The sequence below is a fragment of the Cucurbita pepo genome, chromosome 17, assembly GCF_057944985.1.
Source record: "Cucurbita pepo subsp. pepo isolate OVF chromosome 17, ASM5794498v1, whole genome shotgun sequence".
Classification (NCBI taxonomy): Eukaryota; Viridiplantae; Streptophyta; class Magnoliopsida; order Cucurbitales; family Cucurbitaceae; genus Cucurbita; species Cucurbita pepo.
The window spans coordinates 3,609,266-3,633,275 of NC_141814.1; the positions used below are offsets into that span (position 1 = coordinate 3,609,266).

A 24,010-nucleotide genomic window follows, 5' to 3' on the forward strand; every position below is an offset into this window, starting at 1 on the left:
TATCGTCGTCAGCCTCACAGTTTTAAAGTGAGAGGTTTCCTTCATTCCCCTCTCTAATTGATGTGGGATCTCACAATTCACCCTCTTGGGTGCTAGCGTCCTCGCTGACATACCGCTCAGTGTCTAGCTCTGATACCATTTGTAACCGCTCAAACCCATCGCTAGCAAATTTGGCCCGTTATGTATCATTGTCAATCTCATAGTTTTAAAATACGTCTACTAGGGAGAGATTTCCACACCTTTATAAAAAAACGTTTCGTTCTCCTCTCCAACCAATGTGAGATCTCACATATATCATCAACCAAGAGATCAAAAATTCGAATCTCAACTCTCCATAGACATTATTCAGTAGAACTAGCATAGAACAAACTCTACTCTCTCAATCATTATATACGAAAATCCCATAAACCCGAACCATATTGAATGAAATTTATGAGTGCCCACCTAAACATAACTCAACTAGTTACGACACATATCCTCGAGCCAGAGACCGAGAATTCAAATCATCCCCCGCTCTCCAATTTTTTTTAAAAAAAGCTTAAAGGAGAACGAGAGGGTGCATGACATAATTCAATCATGTCTCTTAATTTTGGCCAAGTATATGGATCCTCAATGATGTTAATGTGACTTAAGTATAGAGAAACATGATCATCTCCCTCATTTTTTAATAACCCAAATGGGATCTCTCTTAGATCCAAATAAAGATTCATCATAGTGTTAGATTTCATCAACTTTGCTTTAGATCTTACACTTCATCAAACTTTGTGTTGTAAAAACACAACATTACCCACAAACACAAACTAATTATGCATTAATGCTTAATTGATTTATCATTTCAATTAAACCTTCCTCTTATTGATCATCATAATGTCAAGCATTTTTGGATTTCACACACAAAAATTGCAACGGTGGAAGTCCACTACCGCTAGCAGATATTGTCCTTTTTGGGCTTTTCTGCGTCTACGTCTATTAGTGAAAGATTTTCACACCCTTTACACCCTTATAAAAGGTGTTTCGTTCTTCAGATTTTCACACCCTTTACACCCTTATAAAGGGTGTTTCGTTCTTCTCCCAACCAGTGTGGGATATCATTTTCACACCCTTTACACCCTTATAAAGGGTGTTCGTTCTTCTCCCAACCAGTGTGGGATATCATAATTCAGTGAAAGGTTTTCACACCCTTTACACCTTACACCCTTTACACCCTTATAAAGGGTGTTCGTTCTTCTCCCAACCAGTGTGGGATATCATAATTCAGTGAAAGGTTTTCACACCCTTTACACCCTTATAAAAGGTGTTTCGTTCTTCTCCCAGCCAGTGTGGGATATCATAATTCAGTGAAAGGTTTTCACACCCTTATAAAGGGTGTTTCGTTCTTCTCCCAGCCAGTGTGGGATATCATAATTCATCGGGAAAGGTTTTCACACCCTTATAAAGAGTGTTTTGTTCTCCTCCCCAACCAATGTGGGACATCACAATCCACCTCCTTCACGGAAAGGTTTCCACACTTTTATAAAGGGTGTTTAGTTCTCCTCCCCAACCAATGTGGGATATTACAATCCACCCTCTTTCAAGGCCCAGTGTCCTCGCCAACACTCGTTCTTTTCTCTAATCGATGTGAGACTCCCACCAAAACCACTCCCCTTCCAGGCCCAGCCCAGCGTCCTTATTGGCACACCGCCTCGTGTTTACCTCCTTTTGGGGAACAGCCTCTTCGCTAGCACATCGCTCGGTGTCTGGCTGGTTTGCTAGCAAATATTGTCCTATTTGGGCTTTTCTTTCGAGCTTCTCCTCAAGGCTTTAAAACACATCTGTTACGGGAAGGTTTCCACACCCTTATAAATGGTGTTTCGTTCTTCTCCCCAACCAACGTAGATATCACAAAAATAATTATAGAAAAACAGATTAATTTGAAGAAACTAATCATGATTAGGTATGAAAGTAGAGAGATTTAGCATTATATAAACTTTGACATTTAGTTTCTAATTTTTTGCATTAAAGATAAGAAATTTTAATCATTTATGTTTTAGGTTTTGAGTTTAAACCCTAAAGAAATAATCACTCCCAAAATTATTAATTATTTGAAACATACTCAAATAATCAACAACAATCAATAGTTCCATTCTTGGGGTCTTTGCATGCTTACTAATTTTATTTAATTTAATTAATCTCTTAATTACCACCACTCCCACTCTTTTTAAATCATGATCGAAGCATGCGCCTTCATGCGCACGGGAAAGAACTCGTGATCTTCTATAGAGTTGACTAATCCGTTATTATTATTATCAAAAACAACATGAAATCGCTCCGTGTTTAATCTCGTGATCTTGTATACTGTTGACTTTTTAAATACGATTATTATCTTATCTTAAATGTGATAGATTATAATGTCTAACTCTAGAATTTAAATTCATTCATATAGGTATTAAAGTAAATTATTGTCATCCAAAATTAGAATTAATACAAAAATTAAATTTATAATTAAACTTGATTTATATATATATATATATATAATTGTTATTATTATCACTATTATTATTATGGGACAAGGAAATAGCTAGAATATTGTAACTGTAGTAGTTATTATCTCTTATATATTTTTAATAATAATAATAATAATATCTTTATTTTAAATAATATTTTGTATTATTTCTTTATGTTTTAATTATTATTATTATTTCTTCAAATTTTGTAATTATTACTATTTCTATATTTTTTAAATAAATAATAACTATTTCTTTATTTTTTTTTTAATATTTGTTATTATCTCGCTAATTTTTTTATAATAGTAAAAATTATTTCTTTATTTCCTAGTAATAATAATAATAATTTCCTTTTTTTTCTTCTAATAATCCTATAATCTCTCTATATTTTTAAATAATTATTATTGTTTCTCTATTTTTTAATTGTAACTGTAGTAATTATTATCTCTTATACATTTTTAATAATAATAATAATAATCTCTTTATTTTTAATAATATTTTGTATTATTTCTTTATTTTTTAATTATTATTATTATTTCTTCATTTTTTTTGAAATTATAATCCTATAATCTCTCTATATTTTTTTAATAATTATTATTGTTTCTCTATTTTTTTAATAATAATAATTATTATTTCTTATGCGTACGTGTGTGATTTTAGAGAGAGAGAGATGTTAGTGGGTAGCTTTTATTGGGATAATAATTGTGGTTGTGATCATAAACACCTTTTTTTAATCTTTCTTTAACAGAGATGTGATTTGATTAACCTAAAAAATATGGATTACTATCAAACAAACAGCTTAATCCAAGTAATTAAACATGAAATGAACTTATTATTAAATATATATTTTTATTATTATTATTATTATTATTTTAAAAAAGTGAATTTGTGCGTGCAAAGGCAAAAGGGGATTAAATAAATAAATAAATAAATAAATAAAGCCATCTTTTTGTTTTTTGTTTCTCACCCATCAAAAAATTCCTTTTTAAAAAAAAATATTAATAAATAAATTTTTTACTATCAAATTGGATGATAAAGGTGAAGAAAGAAGCTATGGGTATGGGCTACACACCACCAAAAAGTTGCTTTTCTTTTGTTTACATATTCCTCCTTCCTCACAAAGTCCAAATTAGTTGGCTATCTCTAATTCATTACTTTTCGATTTAGATTACAACCCGAAAAGGTTCGACCTCGAGGATAGAAAAGGTGTAGGTCGAAAAGAATCATAGAAATACACTTATTGCGTGCGAAGAGTTTTTAAAACTTACCTAGTTCTTGAGCCTTCGATTGTGGCATGTTTAGCCTTCTGATGTTTGAATTTGATATCTATTTAGTCTTTGGAATTTGAAACTCGAGTAAAACTTCATACACCAAGCATGTCAATTTTGAAGCTTCAAGACATAACTTTGAAAGACCAAACGTGTCGTTTTGAGAAAACGTAGGGACTTCAAATTCTAATGAAATAAAAGTGTGTTTTTACTGAAAACGACAAAACATTTACGTTAAAAAAAAAAAGTTAGGGACCCAAAAATGAATTGCAATCATAATGAGAAATTGATGATGGTGGGATGCTAAGTGCAACCTCCAATTGTTCACCACTTTGCAAAATTAGATTAGACAAATCTCAAAGGGGTTAGAATATCATGTCAAATATGCTCAAAATTTAACTTTATTAATCTTTCAACTTTTATAAAGTTCATCATGCCCCCAATGGAATTACTTTTCCCTCTTGTCTTTTCCTTTAATTTCTTTTTTCCGTCCCCTTTCTACGTACTATCACAACCACCATTAACATCATCAACACTCTAAAATATTAAAACAATATTATTCTCGATCGTTTAAATTTTGATTTTGAATACAACTTCGCTTTGTTGTATCATTTTAAACCAAAGAGCTAAAATCTCGAAAAACTTACTGCCCGAAGATTTTAGTACCATCGGATTAGTACTCTCAAGTAAATACAAATTTTAGCCCTAAAAAAATCCATGCAAATCCGAATATATAATAAATCAATTATGATAGTCATTAATAAAGGAACAAAGATGGCTATCTGCATTAATAGTTACTAGTTAACTTGAACAATACTTTGCTAATATATTTGTTACCGACTTCATATTTTGAGCTATAGTCTTCAAAATAGTAATAACAAATCATTGATTTATGAAAAAGTAACGAAGTAGTTTTCAGCCGAGTTGCGAAGATGTATCGATGGAGATAAAGTTAGCTCTCACCATCCTCCTATCCCTATCAGTCTGGAGCTAAGGTTAACTTTTACTATCCTTCGATTCCTATTGAACTATAGCTAATGTTGTTATCATTCTTCTCCATGAAAGCTCAGTTCCAGAAAAAATGTTTGCATAGCTAATATTAGCTTTCGCCATCCTTTGATTCCAATAAATCTACAGCAAAAGTTAGTTTTCACCGTCCTTTGATTCGTACTATTTGATTCCTAAGAGTTAATATAATATGCTCATCATCCACACATCAACATGGAACAAAAGAAATAGAATTCCAAGAAATAGATTTCACTGCAGGTCTAAGAACAAAAGAAATGAAATAAGAAATGTAATATGAAAAACAGTGACCAATAGAATTCCAAGAGTACCAAGTGATGAGCTCCTAATTTGCTAATCATGAATTTCTCCAAATTTTTGGGGAATAAGAAATTTATAAGGGTCAAATGGAAAGGCAGACAAAAGCCCAGTCCCAAGAGATTCGTAGTTCTTGAACCTTCAACTTTAAAGAAAGTAATAGATATTTTATCCACTAAACTATGCAGGACAATTAGTAACAAAATTTTTTAAGTGTGTATTTAAGTGTATATTTAAGTGTGTGAATATCCAGTTTAGAAGTTTAAGCTAAGAAGTTTGTGCATGGGAGTTATGTCAAAACCCATGGGTTTGTCCGGGTTGACAAACCAACAGAGCAAACATTGGAATATTTGCATCTTTTGCCAAACCTCGAACTCAAACCTTCACCCAAACATTTTGATACGAAATAAGGTGTTTTAATCTTGCAATGGATGATTTAGATTTAAGAATGTTTTATTGTATTTTTTAAGTTTTAGAGAATTGTTTTTAATTATTAATTACAATTAGTTAGTGGTATGGTATTGATGGCTACGAAAGTTACAACCTTTCAATTAACCTTTGGTTATTATGAGGTTTATTTTCAAGGCTATAAATAGTCATCCATTTTATTGACTTAAGATCATATTTTGGAATGGAGAAGAATAGAGTTTTTATTTTAGCTTTGCTGAGAACTAAATTTTTAGTTTGCAAATTCTTATGTTTAGAACTTACATGCTAGAGTCATTCAAGTGGTATTGATCATACCTCTTGTGGAGTGATTTGAATCACAAGTTTAAAAAACGAGTTTTCTTTACTTTTGATCTTGACCATCAAGGTAGTTCGTTCCAAAACTATCCCTTGGGTTGATTTCATATCAGCGCACCTAATTAGAAATAAGGATTTCAAAAAGTTTTAGGTTGTTCTTCACAAACTAGTAAGAGGCTGCTGATGATATAATAAAGTAAATCTAATGGAGTCCTATATGTGGAGCATAAAACAGGCAATTTCATAATTAAAATCTTCAATACCTGAAGCGAAAACATCTAAACTCCCTTTTGTGCCCTGAAATGGATGTAGTGTAATCGCCCAACCTCACCACTAGTAGAATTGTCATCTTTGGGCTTTCCTTCAAGGATTTTAAACGCGCTAGGGGTCGCCCATGTCCAATGGATATTACTATCTTGAGGAAGACCAGGGGGAGTTGAAGATCTAAAATAGCATTAAACTCCAGCTTGAAGCATAACAAAAGGGAACAATTTTTTAAATTCTGATAGAATGGAAGCACCAGAGAGTACATGATAAGAGTGTAAAATCACAACCATCTCATTCAAATATATACCTCCAAATCACAGGTAATAGATTTAAACTCATCTTTAGCTTCAGATCTTGGAAGGGTTGGAAGGTGAACTGCTTATCCACCATCTTTGAGCTTGCTATCTATTATTGAACGAGTTACAGCTGATAGAATGGAAAAACAAGCTTGTACATACATCATTCAGATTCAAAAGGGAATGATTGAATTTAGAGGCCCAGAAATTGAAATAAGAATAACATGAGGCAATGTCTCAGCTAGATTACTGTTATTCATAGCTCTACCGCACGAGTATTCTAGTTTTCTCAAGAGGCAGAGCTAGTGACAGAAATCACCAAATGTATTTACAGGACTAACTTGCCAGTAGAATTATAAGTGGAAGCATTTTAAAGGAGTTCCACTCCGAGAGATAGGTCCCATTGAGGGACGCACTTGGAAGCAAACAAAATGTCAATTCACAATCCCAAAATTTCCTATTTCTAGTTGCTAATTTCTGTAGATTCACTACCAGAACAAGAACACAAGCATATGAGATCCACATTCAGAAAAATCGGAGTATTCACCAACAGCTCAATGCCAACAATACCTGAAATTAATTCGTCTGAAATCATTTACCTCCTATGGAAACAAATCACAAGTACACAGGCTCCATAGGCTCACGTTCTTCGTAACCGGAAAATAGATGAAACTTCTCTGATGCAAAAATCAATTTCAAAGAAAAATAAGCCTACATTGATAATCGGAAACACTAAGAAACTATCCAGAGTTCATTTTCATCATCCGATTCACTCAAAATTGGAATTAGAACACCAATCAAACTGTCTCGTGACAGAAAAGTGAAGGAAACTAAAATCAATAAACAAAAACGTCACTACTCCGCATTTCCTCTGATTCTTCTTCATGCGTTCCTATAAGGTTTCAATAAGTAGATTCCAGAAGAACAAGTCGGAAGTATTTTCTTTGAAATCAACTAGGTATAAACCAGCGCGATCATCATTTACCTGAGAGATAAGTTCCTCAACGGCTTGCTTTAGCTCCCGTCTCCCTCGTGTTGGTGCAGAGATCCACCATTGCTCAGAGAACAGAAGCTTGCTACGGCCGTTAACATGTAACATCTTCGAGATCCCAGCGGCTCACGACGAACAATCAGAACTAATGACGACCAAAGCTTAGATTATCAGATTATTTCTTTCAGCCTAAACTACAATTTAAAAATAATAAAAATAATAACTTTAGCATTTATTTCAAAAATATTATTATTCTTCCAAAATTACAATATTACTTATCCTATAAATATTGTAATTTTAAAAATTAATATTTTTATAAATAAAAAAAATGATAAAAGTTCAATAATATTTTTATTACTTTAATTTTTTTTAATAACTACAATAAATTTCTTTTATTATTACATGGAGTATTAAAAAAAAAAAACTAGGGAGTGAATCCTACATTGGTTAATTTAGGGGAAGATCGTGAGTTTATAAGTGAGGAATATTAACTCCATTGGCATAAGGCCTTTTCGGAAAGCTCAAAACAAAGCCACGAAAGATTGTGCTCAAAGTGGACAATATCACAACTCAATAATTTATTATCCAAGATAATAGAATTGGGCTCGTTCGACTTGTAATTTTATCATTTTTATAAATGGATTGATTAATGAAAATATTTTATTAAAAAAAAAATCCAGAAAAAATATTGTTTTATCATTGAAAACCTTATAATAATTATATAGATAATTATACTAATAATTAATAATTAATAACGAAAAAGTGTTGGAATAAAAGGAACATAGAGAGATTTGGGCCTCTAATCCAATCCAAGCCCAACAGAAACTCAACCAGGACCCACAATTTTGGGCCTGAAAATGGGCCTGAAATCAGAGAGCTTAATGGGCCAGTGAAAGTCCATAGAAAGAGAAGTCTTTGGACAAATCCCACTCAAATGTACAGAACAGTAAAGTACTACAACCATTAGTTTCTTTCTGGAATGAACATGGAATATTGGAGCAGTATAGATTCTGTTATCTCTACTGTTCCCCTAAAGGCTAAAACCACCAACCTAACCAATGTTATAATCTTTCAACATCCTTTGATTACGAGGCATAAGCCACATAGAGAAGTCTAGATTTGTAAGAGAAAGAAAGGGCAGAGAGGTATGTAAAAAACGACCCGCAATCTGCAACTAAAAAACGAGATGCAATTCCATTCACGTACCATCGTCACAAATACTGTTCTTGTATCCTCGTTCGGTTCTCTTCCCACCATAATCTCGCGTGCATTTCTCCGAACTTTTCTCGACTGCGTCAAAACGAACCATACTTAAAGATCAGTGTTTTTTTGCAGTAAATCAAACACATGATGAAAGTTTTCAGTTTATAGACTGAAATGAGCACTTTTTTCGACGCCCAACACTTTTTTGAGTTTGACAATATCTAAGAGTGGAGATTCAAACCTCTCATATAATGGACTTAACCTGTTGAGCTAGGTTCAGGTTGATATTTCTAGCTTAAACGTGAAACTATAAGCTTGATAGGACCTCAATTTTTCGAGCTAACTTATCAGCCAATTGATCATAGACTTATTTAGTAATTCTCTCAAGATATGTGAGATCCCACATCGGTTCGTGAGGAGAACGAAACACCCTTTATAAGGGTGCGAAAACCTCTCCCTAGCGCATGCGTTTTAAAAACCATGAGGGGAAGCCCGAAAGGGAAAACCCAAAGAGGACAATATCTGCTAGCGATGGGCTTGCGCAGTTATAAATGGTATCAGAGCCAAACACCGGGCATGTGCCGACAAGGAGGTTGTTCCTCGAAAGGGGGTAGACACGAGGCATGTATCAGTAAGGATGCTGGGTGTCACGGTCATGCTCGTCCAGGGCATGTTGCCCATGGCCGCATGCCCATGACAAGCCAACCCTTGTCATGTCTTTTCATTCTAGTGTTTTTCCTTCTGTAATTCTAGGGGGTATGACGCCTCAAAAATATCATGTCTAGGCCAGCCAGACTTAAAATAGCTCAGAATGTACTATAGGGGATATGACTAGTTGTCAACTTCTCCCTACCCAAGGTTATATATGCTAAGCCGTTGTTATCTTTCTCTTGCTTGCTTATATAACGTCTCTTTCCAAAATCTCTTTCTCTCCTCGTTTTTTAAAACCTTCTTTTAAAACCGAGGCTAGAGGCTCGATCGTACGTCGCTTGGCCGTAGGCGACGCAAGAACAAATTGGCTTAAGCTCACTTGTCGCTGGAAAGTGAGTGCCACACAATCGCTAGTCCGCTGCCTTCGAAAGCGCGATTGTGTCACTGGGCTCCGAAGGAGGTGGATTTGGTGGAGGTCCCACATCGATTGGAGAAAGAAACGAGTGCCAGCGAGGACGCTGGGCCCTTAAAAGGGGTGGATTGTGAGATCCCACATCAGTTTGGGAAGAGAACGAAACACCTTCTATAAGGGTTTGAAAACCTCTGCTAGCGGTAAGCCTGGGCCGTTATAGGATATAATACAGAGTGCCTAATTTCTATAATGGTTTTTTGAGTCCCACATGGGGAGGTAACAATCAGAAATTGTGAGACTTATCAAAGATGTACATTATTCTCATTATGAAAGATTAATACCTGAATCGAATGCGTCTTAGCTCCCTCGAGCCACCTGGCAGAGCCCGAATAGTGATATAGACTCCTGGTTCATCCTCTTCAATCCATTCAGTCTCCAAATCACTAGCATTACTTACAGAAAGCTCTTCTTCTGACTGATCTCCCTCACTGGTCCTCACAGAACCATCTACAGATGATGTCTCAATCTTTGCGTCATTTTCGCTAGAGGGTTTAACTGATGGAGCTAAACCACCTGAATCATAGCAATGTGGGGATCGGTTAGGGTGGTGATCAAGTGATTCCGATGACGAGTTTCCCAATGGTCGATCGGAATTTCGAGGAGGCCATTCATTTGTCAAAGGTGGAGTAGCAGGGCTGTCCTTGGCAGATTGAGTCTTCGAGGCCTGGAATTGAATAGAACTCATGTTAATAATGTAACAAAGTCTATAACCATTAAAAACCTGCTGAAACGAAATGACAGTATATCACAACTAGTATGATGCTCGAAACTCACATCGTCTTCCGATAATGGAGGGGAAGGTGGACGAGGAACAGCTTGGCTATTGAAACGCTGGACATTATACAATTCCATAACCTTCTCATAGTTTTCCGCCCACCATCTTTGAGCTTGCCATTTGTTGAACAGTTCCCTGCTGATCAACAAAAGAAAACAAGGGTTAGCAACTAATCATAAACAATTATAGGAAATATATGATCATTATACACTTGCAAAGAAGAGAAGGGAATGAAGTAGAGAGTTCAAATGGCAGCTAAATCACAAGATTCCACCTCCTAAGTTTCAGACAGTAGAAATGAAACAAGCTGACAAACAAGTGAAGAAGCAGCACTTCCAGACAAATAGATTTCTTCAGTAACAGTTGAATTCCAAATGATTTACCTGAAACGAATCCGTTTGAGATCGTTTCCTCCCTGTGGAAATGAAACGAAAGTGATAAGCACACCAGGCTCAACTTGTGCTACCCATTCCTTTGGTTCGTCTTCTTCCAATAAAACAATCTCAGTTCGTCCACTTACAGAAGCTGGACTCACTTCCCCACTTGACAGAGCTTTCAATCGGGACTCCATTTCCTTTCCCCATTGCCTTGGTATGGAGTTTGCACTCCCAGTCCGCCTGTAGGAACAATGGAACCTCGCCGAATCTGATGCAGAATCAGATTCTGCATATTTATACTTGCGGTTGTCGCTCGATGAGCCTGAACATGGCTTGCAATTCTTGTAAGCGCCCGAGGCCTTCAGTGCGATGTCCTTGATCTGAAAGTAGCAGAAAAAATTCAGTCATAAACATCAATTTCACAGTAAAACGAGATTTCAAGGAAGTAAAAAACAACACAGGAAACGTCAATTTCACATCAATTCATTGTCGAGCTTCTTTCCCGATGTTGAAAATCGAACAATTACCTAGCTAGCTCTCTTTATGATTACCGAGAAAGTTAAAGAAATCGAAACGAAAGTGAATAAATATCTTCGAAATGTTCAATCAACAACGATTCCAGCAGAGAAAATTCTCCTCCAAATTGCACAAAGTTACCAGCAACAAAAACCATTTCCCTGAAATTTCTGAGAACAGAGATAGAATCTCATAACCTGAGCAGTTAGAGCCTTGATTGTTTGTTTAGTCCTCGGTGTAGCAACGGAATCTTCTCCCTCTTGCTGGTGCAGAGATCCATTGTTGAGCTGCTTCGAGCAGGCTATACACGTCAACATCTCCGGTACAGAAAACACCAATCCACCGGACTTTCACAGCAAATGACTAGGGTCAAACAAGTACAAGAAGCTCAGTCACTGCGGAATCACGAGATCTTGTCTCATAACAGCTATAACAAGATCAAAAAGAGAAGGAAAAATCGAAAGGCCTGAGGAATACAGAATAATAAAGCAAACACGAAATAAAGCTGTGGAACAAACAAACAAACGAACGAACAAACAAACAAACAGAAAAGAAAAGCAAGTGGAATGGAATGAAGAGAACTATTCAGCAGCAGCTTACGGAATATAGAGGACACGAAAGAGGCAAAAGATTGGCATGGAAAACGATCACGTCGAGCAGTCGCTTTCCATAACTTTCAATCAAGTCCCGTAGAAAGAGAAAGAAACGGATCACGGAGAAGAAGAAGAAGAAAAAAGTGGATTGGATTGGAAATAATGGAATCGAATAGAATCGTTGGGATTAGAGAAAGAGGGTTTCGTAGCTACAAAAGCTTTAAATGCACACACAAACTCATCAGATTCTTCCTTCCTTCAATCGCATTCATTCGCACCTTTAACCTTTCTTCTGCTTTTTTGCTTTTTCGCTTGCGATGATCAGCGTGAAAGCCAGCTACGAGGAGTGAAAACCACTCAAATGCTTTCTTCTTCCTCCTCTTCTTCTTCTTCTTCTTCTGCTTGTTCTTCGTTCTTCTCTCTCTCTCTCTCTCTCTCTCTCTCTCTCTCTCTCTCTCTCTGGACCATTGAGATTTGGGCTGCAGCAGCGTACACGTACAGACGCAGAGCTCGGCGCGGCGCGTCGCGGCGCAGACTCGGCCTATGTGGCTAGGTGTTCAATGCGCAGTACAGCCGAGGGCCGCCGCTACAGAAAAAAGGGAAAGAGGAAAGGCGTTTTTGTGTTGGGGAATTTGATATGATTCAGTCACGTGGTTCGTTACCTATTCACGTGCGCTACGATCGACAAATATATTGTAATTATAAAAAAAATAAAAAATAAAAAAAAATTGTTCCGAAAACATTTAAATTCAGGAAATTGGAATTTATATATAAATAATTTAAATTCTAGCTTTTTTTTTTTTAATTCTCAATTATTTTTTTTATTATTGAAAATATTCTTAGCATCGACCCCTTTGAAACTACGTATCAATAAATGTGAAATCCTCGTTGAATATGATCCAATGCCTGATCTCGATTTCAGTTTAGAGAAAAAATCGAGTTATGGTGTGGAGACACATTATGTAGGTTGAACAAGCCCGTCAGTCAAGACGTGTTTCTTTAAATCTAATTAAACGAGCATAGATTGAGTGAGATAGCCTAATAGTTGTTTATGGGTAGAAGGAGACAAAACAGTCTAATGTAGTCTCGTTGTTATAGCTAGTACGAGATCATAACTAACTTGAAATTTGAACCTCTAATTTCAATAAAATTAATGGATTTTCTCGTATAGCAATAACTTAAATTTATGCATATATTTTATTTTTTATTTTTTATTTTATTTTATTTATTTAGGAGAACTCATTAAATTTAAATAGAAGTAAAATTACTTTCTTATTTAAAATTGTAATATTGAGTACAATGGGATGAAAATAAAAGTTTAAAATAAAAATTAATACAATTTTTGAAAATTATATATTAAATATTTAAATATGTAATTAGGGTAATTTAATTTGGAAAAAATGCAAACAAAGTAAGGTTAATAATGAAGAAAGAGACAAGTAATGGGCGGCTTAGGCTTGGTGACCGAGTCGACTTAGGAGAAATTAAAATGGCTCCATCCCAGCTTCGTGCTCACGCAAAACCAAATGGCATGGAGCCGAACCAATGTGCGCACCGTTTTTGTCGCTAGTTGTGCTTTTGACCCAAATCCAAAATATTCTATATTCAATTTATATTTAAAAAAAAAAAGGTAAATTAATAAAATGCCTTTCAATTTTGTATTTCTTTTTCAAAAATATTTCTAAAATTTCAAATTTTCAATAATCCTTAAATTTAAAAAAAAAAAAATCTCAAAATTAATTTTAAATTTTTAATAAAGTATTTAAAAATACATTTGAATTTTTAAAATATTTGTAAACTTTAAAATGTAACATTAGAAAAAATTAGAGATAATTTATGAGCGGTTAATAAACACTTTTTGTCGCCTCTTAACAATAAGACTTTTTTTTAAAATGATACTCATGTTACTTTTAAAATTTCATAAATATTTTTTAAACAATTAAAATTAAGAATATTTGACGTTTGTAACCAATATTAAATATTTATATTTAAATTTTATGAGATTTTAATTATCTATGTACGTAACCGTAAGTTTTTAAAAATAATTATTAAAAAAAAAAAAGGAACAAAAGCACGTGAGTTGTGAGCGTGTCGATTTGGGTATCATTCCCTTTGCCCTCGTCCCCTACACAAATACGGCGTGTTTGGATGATGGCGGTAGTTGTCCCTATTCCAGACAAACAAAAACCTGTCAAACAAAACACGCAGTAATATGATTTCATTTGTTTGCTCTAACCACAACAATGATACTCCTAGTACGACACTCTCATTTCCATGTTTCCTACTAACCCTATCGTAGTATCGTTTAAAACATGTTTTTAATTCGGTTAAGATTCATATTTTGGATTCGGCACTCGATGGCCCCGACATTCTCCTACAACATAGTCATGTTTCTTACTCGTTGCTTCTAATACCGACATGTCTTTTCAGCATTATGATTGAGCTACCGAAAAAGAAGATACACCTTATTGATACAAGTAGTAACTTTCAGTTCTTTTAAGCATTTTTTAGTCCTTCTATTCTTAGTTTTGCTCTTATTCAAACATAGTTTCGGTTCATTCATATACCTCTCTTTTACTCGAGTGTTACACACTTTCTGAGATCTCACATCGGTTGGAGAGTGAAACGAAGCACTCCTTATAAGGGTGTGAAAACCTATCCCTAGTAGACGCATTGTAAAACCGTGAGACTAATAACAATACGTAACGGGTCAAATATGACAATATCTATTAGCGGGTAGGCTTGAGCTGTTACACACCTAGTAACTTATTTGACATTGTATGAAGCATTTTAAATACGCGAGCAAACAACAAATTTCAGTGCTAGGTAGAGGGAAACACTAATACCGTAAGTCCTAAATTTATAAGGCGTGTGATGAAGACGGTTAGGTTTGTAAAGTTAACGAGAAATTGTCAAACTAAAGCTCCTTTAAGGCGTGTGATCAAGCTCGTGTTTGAATATCATATCGATTAAATAAAGAAATGTAATAATGAGGATGCTTTTGTTTAGGGTGACAAGCGTGAATTATGTCTTTGTAAAGTTAAGTCCAAATACAACTTTATAATATAATATATTATAAACTTATGAAACTTTATATTATAAAGTTTAAAATATTTGGCAAACTAAGTAAAGGGCTGGCCTGTTTGTGATTTCAAGGCAATGGATTATTGTTATTATTATTATTATTTTAGGTATATAATGATTATTCATAAAAATTACAAAAAGCAAAAAACTTTAGGGCTTTATGCTTTGCTTGCAATTGGGAGGTTAAATACACCATAACTGTTGCACATGCAAATGGAAAAAGCTAGGCTTCCAAAGTGATATAAAGAATGACCTAAATTATTACTGTAACCACCCAAATCCACCGCCAGCAGATATTGTCCTCTTTGGGCTTTCCCTTTCGGACTTCCCCTCAAGGCTTTAAAACGCGTTTGCTAGGGGAAGGTTTCCACACCCTTATAAATGGTGCTTTGTTCTCCTCCCGAACCAATGTAGGACATCACAATCCACCCCCTTTCGGGGCCCAGCGTCCTCGCTGGCACTCTTTCCTTCCTCCAATCGATGTGGGACCGCCCCCAAATCCACCCCCCTTTGGGGCCCAGCGTCCTTACTGGCACACCGCCTCGTGTCTACCCCATTTATATTGTGATGTCCCACGTTGGTTGGGGAGGAGAACAAATCACCATTTATAAGGGTGTGGAAACCTTCCCCTAGCAGACGCGTTTTAAAGCCTTGAGGGGAAGCCCGAAAGGGAAAGCCCAAAGAGGACAATATCTGCTAGCGGTGGATTTGGGTCGTTACAATTACTTATTTATCACAATCCACCCCCGGGCAGATCCACCGTCAGATGTTATTCTCTTTGGGTTTTCCCTTTCAGACTTCACTTCAAACCTTTAAAAATCGGGTATTTCGGGTGTTTCGTTCTTCTCCTCAACCGATGTGGGATATCACAATCCACCCCCCTTAAGGGCAGACCCACCGCTAGTAAATATTATCCTCTTTGGGTTTTTTATTTCGAGATTCTCCTTAAGGCTTTAAAAATAAGGTGTTTCGTTCTTCTCCCCAACCGATGTGGGATATCATAATTCAGCCCCCTTTAGGGCCCAGTGTTCTTGCTGGCACTTGTTCCTTTCTCTCATCGATGTGGGACCCTCACCAAATCCACCCCCTTCAGGGAACAGCTTCCTCATTGGCACATCGCTCGATGCCTGACTCTGATACCATTTGTAACGGTCCAGACCCACCACTAGCAGATATTGTACTATTTGGGCTTTCCCTTTTGGGCTTCCCCTTAACGCTTTAAAACACATCTGTTAGGGAAAGGTTTCCACACCCCTTTTATATGTTTTCGTCCTAGATAGGTCTTTACCATTCCATATTAGGTCAATACGAGGATGTATGACCGTTCACCAAAATCGTGTCTACACCTGCAAGAGCTAAAAGCCCCAAGATGTACTATAAGCAGATATGACTAGTTGTCAACTTCTTCCTACCCGATAGTTATATGAAGTAAGTCGTTGTTGTTACCTTTTTGCTTACATCCCCATATAACACCATTTCCAAATTCTCAAATCTTGCTTTCAAAACTCTCTACCCCGTTTTCCAAAACCTTCTTCTTAAATCGAGGCCAGAGACTCGAGCATACGTAGTTTTTCCGTAGACGATGCAAGAGGTTTTTTTCAAATGAAAATATTTTTGACAGGGTTGTTCGAGAGAACCTAAATTTCAATTATTTTCATTATAATTTGACGTTTTTTTTATATACTTAATAACGATATAAAATAAGCTTTATTAAATCCATATTATGATTAGTGAACTCCTAATTTATTTAATAAGATTTTCATTTCCTTCTATAAATATTTAACTCTTACCAAAATTAATATTATATATAAAAATATATTAATAAAATAAAATAAATAAAATAAACAAAATTAATTAATTAATTAACAAAATAGAATTCTTTCCCATCTGGAAAAATCGTTAAAATAGTAAGTCGAGTTGGCAGGGTAATTAAATTAATATTTTTTTTGGTAAAAATTAATGCTTTGCTTTTAAGGTGACAGCCTCATCAATCACATGCATTTATATATATAAATAAATATATGTATATAAATTATTATTTATCATTTTTATTTATCACAACTTCCCTATTTTGGGAATCCCTTGCCAATTAATAAAATATCATAAAATAAACAAATATCTTTAAAATTTATTGAAAAAAGAAATAATTTATTTAAAAAATACTTTTAAATTTTTAATATTGTCTCAAATATAGCTTTTATTAATATTAAAAAATAAAAAAATAACCTTATTATTAATACTATATTAAAAAAATATTTATAAAATTATTACTATGTTGATGAATATCTATCGACACATCATACATTATCTCCAAACTTTTAAATATTATTTTTTTGGGCTTTTAAATAAATAAATAAATAAATAATGTTACAAAAATGATCATCACCGAACTGAACCTTCTCTCGAAGCCCAATTGAAACGGTGCGGCCCAAACGTCAATAATACAATGGCCGGCCCAATTCTCTCTCTTTATATATATTGAAATACTTTGCTTTAATTAATGTAATTTTAAATATTAAATTTAGCCTCCATAAATAAATAAAATTCCTTAATTTTGGTTAAATCATTTTTAAAATTAAATATTAAAATAGAAATTAACTTCAAATAAACAACCACCAATAATTAAAGATTTATTAAAGCATAAAAATTAAAAATTAAACAGGGCACGTTTTTTTTTCTTTTTTTTTTTCATGAATAATAATTATTAGTACCATTAAAAAAAAACAACGACAAAAGTAGAATAATTAGTTTGTGAATTATATGAAATATTAATACTTTGACCTTTAAAAATAATGGTACAAAATTAATTAAGAAAGCTACGTCATCCATTAAAATAATAATTAGTGAATTATATGAAATACTAATACTTGTACCTTTAGTATAAAAAAAAAATAGTCAAAATATTAATACTTTCGCCTTTTATAAAAAAATAATAACTATAATAAAAATATATTATCGAATTAATTTAAATTCGAAGCATTTAATTAGAAATAAATAGATAAAAACTACTTTAAAATGTTAGTTGGATAATGAATAATAAAATATATTATCATAAAAAAAAAGAAGCAAATATATATATAAATAAATAATTGTATCATAAATAAAAAAATATATTTTAAGAGTAATAATTGTTTAAACCCAACTGAAATATATGATCAAGTGTTTTGTATTTATTTAGAAAAAATTACTTAATAATTATTTTATTATTATTCTTAAGTCATGAAAATTATTAATATTACCTCATCAAGTTTAACATTTTTTTCTTTTTTCTTAATAAAAATATTTTCGATGATTTATCTCTTAATAATGTAAAAACGACGACGTAGCACACATGTTTCACGTGCTGGGGTCCAGGGACACAGAAATTAGAATCCACTGCGGTGGCGCACACGGAAAAGAACGGTCCTCCACAATCACGTCACTCAATTCAGTTCAATGGACGAAGAATACAGAGATGCCCAAAACCCTGAACCAATGAAATTCCGCCACGCAATAAATGGAATATCCAATTTCTTTAAATTGCATTTTATCTAAACCGGTTGAGTCAAAATCTGAAAGCAATAGCACGCACGTAGAGCCTAGTTTCGTTTCTGCGCCATAATTTTGCTATCTTGCTGAGAGCAGTCGGCTGCTCCTCCCGATCCGACTCGCCATTGATCGATAAGCTCAAGCTTCTGTTTGTAACTGCACGAACTGACGATAAAGTTTCCATTTATATTCGAGGGCAGTCTTTTTGTTCTTTATCTCTTGAAATGCGTTTTTTTCCTTTAAAAATAGCTTTTTAGGTATTTTTTTTCTTAGCTTGGAATTGGCGTTGTTTGTCCGCCGAGAAATGTAACTTTCACGTGTTGGGAGACAGATTTGATTTATTCTTCACTACATTAGAATTTTGATACATACACGAATTGGATTGTTGGGGTTTCGTTCCCTAAATTAGTTTGTTTCGTTCAAGTTAGAGAGAATTTCGATTGGAATTGCGGTATATAAACTTGAGAATGAAGCTGTGCTGCAGAATAGTTAATTTATGAAATTTTAGTTAGAGATTCTTGATTGAGTACTTCGAAATATGTCTTTGCTACGTCGGAGAAAGGCAGTGGAAAAAGATACCAATATTCAGAAGGATGGAGATGACGATAAGAAGGAGAAGGTTAGCGGACAAGTAAAGGAAGTTAAGGCAAAGAAAAGGTGGTCGTGTGTTGATAATTGTTGCTGGTTTGTTGGGTGCGTCTGTACGACATGGTGGCTATTGTTGTTCCTTTACAATGCGATGCCGGCATCTTTGCCTCAGTATGTGACGGAGGCAATCACAGGGCCATTGCCCGATCCGCCGGGTGTCAAATTGAAGAAAGAGGGGTTGAAGGTGAATCATCCAGTGGTGTTTGTGCCGGGAATCGTCACTGGTGGGCTTGAACTTTGGGAAGGCCATGAATGCGCGGAGGGTTTGTTCAGGAAGCGTCTCTGGGGCGGCACATTCGGCGAAGTTTATAAAAGGTATTTGATAATATATGCTCCCCTGTACATTTGGATGGTTTAACATTTTATGTTTCTTGGTATAATTGTTGGGTTTTAGTTAATGGTCTACATGAACCAGAGAGTGATATTTAGCAGCTAAATTGTATGAGGTTGTAAGTTCATTGGTGTCTATTGGATTTGTGATCTTCCCTGAAGTTGTTGGTGTTGTGTGGTTGATTCTTATAAGAATTCTTCTGATTGTGTGGTTGATTCTTATAAGAATTCTTCTGATTGTGTGGTTGATTCTTATAAGAATTCTTCTGAATAGTAATATTTGCTAATGGACTGTTTGATGCTTGTGCATATTCAAAGAAACTCTTGGTTGGTTTTACATGACCAAATTTGTTATGCTTGTTGAACCTTTTTCCCATGTAGACCTTCGTGCTGGGTAGAGCATATGTCATTGGATAATGAAACTGGATTAGATCCTCCAGGAGTTAGGGTCAGGCCTGTCAGTGGGCTTGTTGCTGCCGACTATTTTGCTCCTGGTTATTTTGTGTGGGCAGTCCTGATTGCTAACTTGGCTCGTATTGGTTACGAGGAAAAAACTATGTATATGGCTGCATATGACTGGAGAATTTCATATCAGAACACAGAGGTAATCATTTGGAGGAGTGGAACACAATTTTCTAGTTAATAAAAATATCATCATTTTCAGTTATGTTTCTCCATTTTCAGCAATACTTACTGTTTGTAATTGTTTGTTGATTATTTTAATTCTCAAATGATAAAGGTTAGAGATCAAACCCTCAGCAGAATAAAAAGTAACATAGAGCTGATGGTTGCCACAAATGGCGGGAAGAAGGCAGTGATAATTCCGCATTCGATGGGCGTTTTATACTTCCTGCACTTTATGAAGTGGGTTGAAGCACCGGCACCAATGGGTGGAGGGGGAGGACCAGACTGGTGCGCTAAGCATATAAAAGCAGTTATAAATATTGGTGGACCATTTCTAGGTGTTCCCAAAGCTGTTGCTGGGCTTTTCTCTGCTGAAGCTAAGGATATTGCAGTTGCCAGGTCTCTATCACTTAATTCCCTGTTGTGTGTATGTCTGTGTGTGTTTCCATGGTTAGGAAAGAAAATCCTGTATCCAGTCTGATGACTATTTTTACAGCAGGCACTTGAAGTTTGTCCTTGAATTCTTAAGTCTGGAAGTTGTCTAGGATGATAGTAACTCGAGTTATCGATATACCTACTTTTATGTCACCAATCGTCTAGGCTCTAGCAAGTTGTGTAGTAATGTCAGGTCACCTTAGTCTATGCCAATAGCTATAAGGCTCTAATTCTTAGCTTGTAGATTTCTCCTAGTGTGCTTGGATTAATTTCAAGTCACTTAAAAACCATTAATTTTTTGAATTCTATAAGGCACATTTTGGAGTATTTCTTTTTCTAGCCACAAGGTTGCTATGTAAAATAAGTTGTTTGATTAAGAATCTGCAAGCATTAAATCCTGAGGTTTTTGTTGACTGAAAGAGTTCATGTCTCTCGCTTCACATAATGCAGGGCTATTGCACCAGTCTTCTTGGACAACGATCTATTTCGCATTCAAACATTGCAGCATGTAATGAAGATGACTCGTACCTGGGATTCGACCATGTCAATGATACCAAAAGGAGGGGATGTTATATGGGGTGCCCTTGATTGGTCACCTGAAGATGGCCATGTTCCCAGCAGAAGAAGGCTAAAAAACAATGATACACGTAATGGAGGTTATGACGGTGATGGAGATACTGTTCCTTCTTCAAAGAAAGTTCACTATGGAAGAATTATATCTTTTGGGAAAGACATAGCTGAAGCAGATTCATCTGAGATTGAGAGGATTGAGTTTTTGGTAAGGCTCTTCTCCTTAGTATAATGATTTTTAATTTAATTAATCAGTCCTGTCTCGAAGCATAAATAAGTAGTTAGGTGATTAGATTTCAGGCAAATAATTGCCCTATGGTGAGGGGTTGGCTTATAATGAGTTAAGAGGTTGTCAGCACTAAGTCCATCAGGTAAACATTTCATAAAAAGTTGTGCTTCAAATATGTCGAGGCTCAAACTTGAATTTAATTTTTTTAAGTAACCTACAATTGATTTAGCTCTGGAAAAACTTCACTGATGGATAAATCGTCGATCTCCTCATTTTCTCAATTCTTTTATGGAAAAACTTGCAGTCATCTGGATGATTTTCTTGGAGGAAGTCTTATGTTTCATGCCTTATAATGGTGTAGGATGCTATCAAGGGTCACAATATTGCAAATGCTACGTGCAAAGACGTTTGGACTGAATACCATGACATGGGAATTGAGGGTATCAGAGCAATCTCAGATTACAAAGTTTATACCGCTGGATCGATCATAGATTTACTTCATTATGTTGCCCCACATACAATGGAACGTGGGAGTGCCCATTTCTCTTATGGGATTGCTGACAACTTGGATGATCCGAAATACAACCAATACAAGTATTGGTCAAACCCCTTGGAGACAAGGTGATAATCTTATCCTTCTTGATTTTACGTAAATATATATACATATAGGTATTATAACAACAACTAACGCTAGAAACAAGACAGGTGAATAAGTGGGGACGAGGGAAAAAATTATTAGATGCATGTGAGTTAATTGAAATGTATCTAAAAATTGTTTTAGCTGGTTATTAGAGGACATAAATATGAAATTTGTATCTAGTAGTTTTTTTGGGAGCCACTTCGTCGTTATGGCCACGTTCAACAATCTTATATTATGTATGTAAGGGCAATAGGCACCCCCCGAACAATCTTATATTATGTATGTAGGGGCAATAGGCACCCCCCTTTGAGTATTTCGGTAACCGAGCGAGGTAAGGTTGTAGGAAAAGATAACATTTCATGTGTTTTGTTGTTACTTTTGGTAGAGACTTGCCTCTTGAACCTCTTGAATTGGCCAAGACTTGCACTTTTCCTCTTTTTTTGTGCTATTTGGTCTCAGTGAACTCTGAATTCCTTTGAGAACGATATGAGAATCCTTATCCAATCTTTTGGTTTATTGAACTTTGTACAACATCAAACTTCTCTGCAGATTGCCAAATGCTCCGGACATGGAGATCTTTTCTTTGTATGGAGTTGGAATTCCGACCGAAAGAGCTTATGTTTACAAGCTATCTCCTGCAGCTGAATGTTACATTCCATTTCAGATTGATACTGCAGCTAATGATGGTGATGAAGATGGGTGTCTGAAGGACGGAGTCTACACGGTCGATGGAGACGAAACTGTACCTGTACTAAGTGCTGGCTACATGTGTGCAAAAGGCTGGCGTGGGAAAACCAGATTTAATCCTTCAGGAATCCGAACTTACGTTAGAGAATACAATCACTCTCCCCCATCAAACTTGCTAGAAGGACGAGGAACACAGAGCGGTGCTCACGTCGATATAATGGGGAACTTTGCGTTGATCGAAGATATAATTCGAATAGCAGCGGGTGCACAAGGGGAAGATTTGGGAGGCGATCGAGTCTATTCTGATATCTTTAAATGGTCAGAGAAGATCAAATTGCCTCTGTGATGAGATCGATGTTAGTTGGTAGTTGTTGATTATGATCCATGTTGTTCAGATATGATTAGCAAAATTCATCGAAACTGAATCCATTTCAACTATGGTAATTTTAGGAGTATGGGAAAACCACATTTTAATTTGGTTGTCCAAAGATCATTTTCAGAAATCTCTTGTATTTTTCAATTAGAACTGGTTGGAACTGGTTGAACAATTTTCACCATTGTTTTTGCTTTACATAATCATTAGGGTACACATTAGAATGATCATCTCTTGATGTATAAATACAAATTCATCCTCCCATCTTGTTCCTATAGTTCTTATTTATTAATCATATTATAAGTATAATAATCAAATATGCCTTGTCATCAGAAAAAAAAATTCATGGTCCAGTAAAATTATCAAAGACGAAAATGATTTATTCGATATTATGGATGACTGGTTACGGAGGGATCGTTTCGTTTTTGTAGGTTGGTCCGGTCTATTGCTCTTTCCTTGTGCCTATTTTGCCGTAGAAGGTTGGTTTACAGGTACAACGTAAGTTCCTATTTGGAAGGTTCATTTTTGTAGGTTGGTCCGGTCTATTGCTCTTTCCTTGTGCCTATTTTGCCGTAGAAGGTTGGTTTACAGGTACAACGTAAGTTCCTATTTGGAAGGATGCAACTTCTTAACGGTCGTAGTTTCGACTCCTTCTAATAGTTTAGCACTCTTTGTTGTTACTCTTTGTTGTTACCATGGGTCCTGAAGCACAAAGAGAGTCGATTATAAAATAAAAATACTCCTAAACTTTAAAACGTTTCATTTGTTTATATGTGAACTTCTAAAAATAACATTAAATAGTTCTAGAAATCGATCACTGATCCAATTTGAGAAATTGAAGAATAACGGCAGCAAGTGATTGAGTTCAGTAGTACCTCATATAAAGTTATTGACTCCAGAAAT

At 35.1% G+C, this 24,010-nt stretch overlaps 2 protein-coding genes and 1 long non-coding RNA gene across 8 annotated transcripts; 1 reads left to right on the plus strand and 2 right to left on the minus strand.

Annotated features, from left to right (window-relative positions):
• Nucleotides 1-4,196: 4,196 nt before the first annotated feature.
• LOC147787491 (uncharacterized) lies at nucleotides 4,197-7,554 on the minus strand. Its single transcript, XR_015413252.1, has 3 exons — nucleotides 7,367-7,554; nucleotides 6,393-7,058; nucleotides 4,197-6,284 (listed from the first exon to the last, which is right to left on the minus strand). It is a non-coding gene; the product is annotated as an uncharacterized LOC147787491 (long non-coding RNA).
• A 720-nt stretch (nucleotides 7,555-8,274) lies between these two features.
• On the minus strand, nucleotides 8,275-12,557 carry LOC111778091 (protein Brevis radix-like 2). Of its 6 annotated transcripts, none has more exons than XM_087118950.1 (6): nucleotides 12,238-12,557; nucleotides 11,564-11,729; nucleotides 10,857-11,230; nucleotides 10,473-10,611; nucleotides 9,980-10,362; nucleotides 8,275-8,662 (listed from the first exon to the last, which is right to left on the minus strand). In XM_087118950.1, the coding sequence occupies exons 2-6, from the start codon at nucleotides 11,681-11,683 to the stop codon at nucleotides 8,584-8,586; spliced, it is 1,095 nt and encodes a 364-aa protein (XP_086975076.1). In that variant the 5' UTR covers nucleotides 11,684-11,729; nucleotides 12,238-12,557; the 3' UTR covers nucleotides 8,275-8,583. The 6 variants fall into 6 exon arrangements, with proteins under 6 accessions (XP_086975076.1, XP_086975078.1, XP_086975075.1 ...); XM_087118952.1 differs by having other exon boundaries at nucleotides 11,564-11,761; XM_087118949.1 differs by having other exon boundaries at nucleotides 11,564-11,793.
• Nucleotides 12,558-18,596: 6,039 nt separating this feature from the next.
• Nucleotides 18,597-23,384, plus strand: LOC111778524 (phospholipid:diacylglycerol acyltransferase 1). Its single transcript, XM_023658415.2, has 6 exons — nucleotides 18,597-19,534; nucleotides 19,931-20,153; nucleotides 20,289-20,572; nucleotides 21,059-21,386; nucleotides 21,769-22,028; nucleotides 22,597-23,384. The coding sequence occupies exons 1-6, from the start codon at nucleotides 19,110-19,112 to the stop codon at nucleotides 23,078-23,080; spliced, it is 2,004 nt and encodes a 667-aa protein (XP_023514183.1). The 5' UTR covers nucleotides 18,597-19,109; the 3' UTR covers nucleotides 23,081-23,384.
• Nucleotides 23,385-24,010: the final 626 nt, after the last annotated feature.